Here is a 1,669-nt window from a genome sequence, read left to right as displayed (position 1 = left end):
TGCAGGGCGAACTTTGATCAAATGTGATCAGGGGGCTGGAGGGCAGGTTATCTGACTGCTTCCTGGATGCCGGGATGGGGCAATTTCTTGGAGACACTCATTGGCCCAAGTTACAGCATTCTCTGAGAAAAGATTGCAATCAAACAACATCTAGTCTCAACCTGTCTCTCCACTTCAAGGGTTCTCACCCCAGGTTGTACATCTGAACAATCACCTGGGGAGTCTGAGAAAATGCTTCTACCTGGGCCCTATTCCCAGAGTGTTAAGTGTTCTGAGATGGGGTCCAGTTGTTAGAGTTTGAAAAGCCACCCAGTTTATTTCGATACAAAACCAGGGTTGAAAACCACAGCTCTCAGCCACCTAAGACTCACAGGTGACCCCAGGGTGGACCTCTGAAATTCAGCATGCATGCTTTGGAGCTGCGGGTGCCCAGGGCCAAGATGGGAGGGACGGGGAAGAAGGGTCACCTGCCTGAATGCTATTCATTCTCATCGCTACTGCCATCATCCCTTCTCTCTACCTCAGGCCAGTTTCTACCATACTGTGAACAGAAACCGGGATGCACCCAAGTGTCTTTATTTTGGCTACAGGGCAGCAGTTTGATAAACATGCAAGTTTGCGACACTCGTTGTTTAACACAGAGACAGCCGTGAACCCCAAGTCCACCCTGAGGCGGAGGCGGACCATTATTGGATTCTCTAACTATTCCCAGCGAGACCAAGGTGACCCCACCATAGCTGATCCCCCAAACCTTTTCCCTTGCTCACTCTTAACATTTCTGCAACCCAAGTGTTATTGTTGTGACAGAGAACAGGAGTGATTGGGGGAGAGGGGGACTTTGGACATCTTGAAAAAGGCAATATATTAATAGTAATTAAGGATAACCAAAAGCCTTTTGTCACAATGCTTACAGGGCAGCAACTGAAAATGGACAGGAGATCTCCAGGCTAATAAATTTGTTATGTTATTGTTTCCCATTATAAGTAGAATATAGCTATATATGTCAACTTTAGGCGGATAAAGAAGGAAATCATCACTAAAAGTAGCATCTTCACAAAACCATTACTGCCATTAAATGAATGCCATCCAAAGAGCACAGACCAGAGAAATGTGAATACAAATTCTGGCCTCTCCACTTACTAACTGTGAGGCCTTAGCCAAGTTCCCTAACCTCTTTGAGCCTCAGCTTCTTCATCTGTGAATGGGGATGATGATTCCAACCCATGGAGTGGTCGTGAGGATTAGAGTTATTGTATGTAATTTTCCTACCATGTGCCCAGTACATAGTATGTGTTCAGCAAACAGTGGCCGTTATTATAAATTATCATAAGAGTAGTCATCCTCATCGTCATCCTCATAACAGTAATAATTGTTATGTATATGAGAAAACCTTTGGGCTTTTTCAACATCTGAATGGTTTCTTCACATTGTAAGTTATCCTCACTTTCTCCTGTTGCCAATCTAAAAAGCCAAGAATGCAACCAAACAACTTTTCAGCTGTGGCATACTCCCAATGTGCTGCTGGAACTGAAGGTCACACTGCTGTCCTTTATCAGTTTGAAAGCCTCTGCTCTCATCTCTGGAGAGGTGAATGCTGAGGGCTGTCTGTGGTGGCTTCCTGAGCCTGGGGTGAAAACCTGGGGGAAAAAAGACCATGGCTGTCCCACAT

General features: G+C 45.3%; 1 protein-coding gene across 1 annotated transcript in view; it reads left to right on the top strand.

The window, feature by feature from the left end:
* LOC104983048 (NHS-like protein 2) overlaps positions 1 to 1,669 on the top strand; it is a gene marked incomplete at its 3' end in the record, with an annotated part of 10,318 nt that overhangs the window by 6,409 nt on the left and 2,240 nt on the right. The window contains exon 5 of the mRNA XM_010832540.1: positions 591 to 789. Within this exon, the coding sequence (XP_010830842.1) occupies positions 591 to 789 (199 nt within the window). The remainder of the gene's footprint in view (positions 1 to 590; positions 790 to 1,669) is intronic.

The sequence above is a fragment of the Bison bison genome, unplaced genomic scaffold (assembly GCF_000754665.1).
Source record: "Bison bison bison isolate TAMUID 2011002044 unplaced genomic scaffold, Bison_UMD1.0 scf7180017861079, whole genome shotgun sequence".
NCBI classification, from domain to species: domain Eukaryota; kingdom Metazoa; phylum Chordata; class Mammalia; order Artiodactyla; family Bovidae; genus Bison; species Bison bison.
Note: the sequence above shows the minus strand (reverse complement) of the source record. Positions and strands in the feature narration are given on the sequence as shown.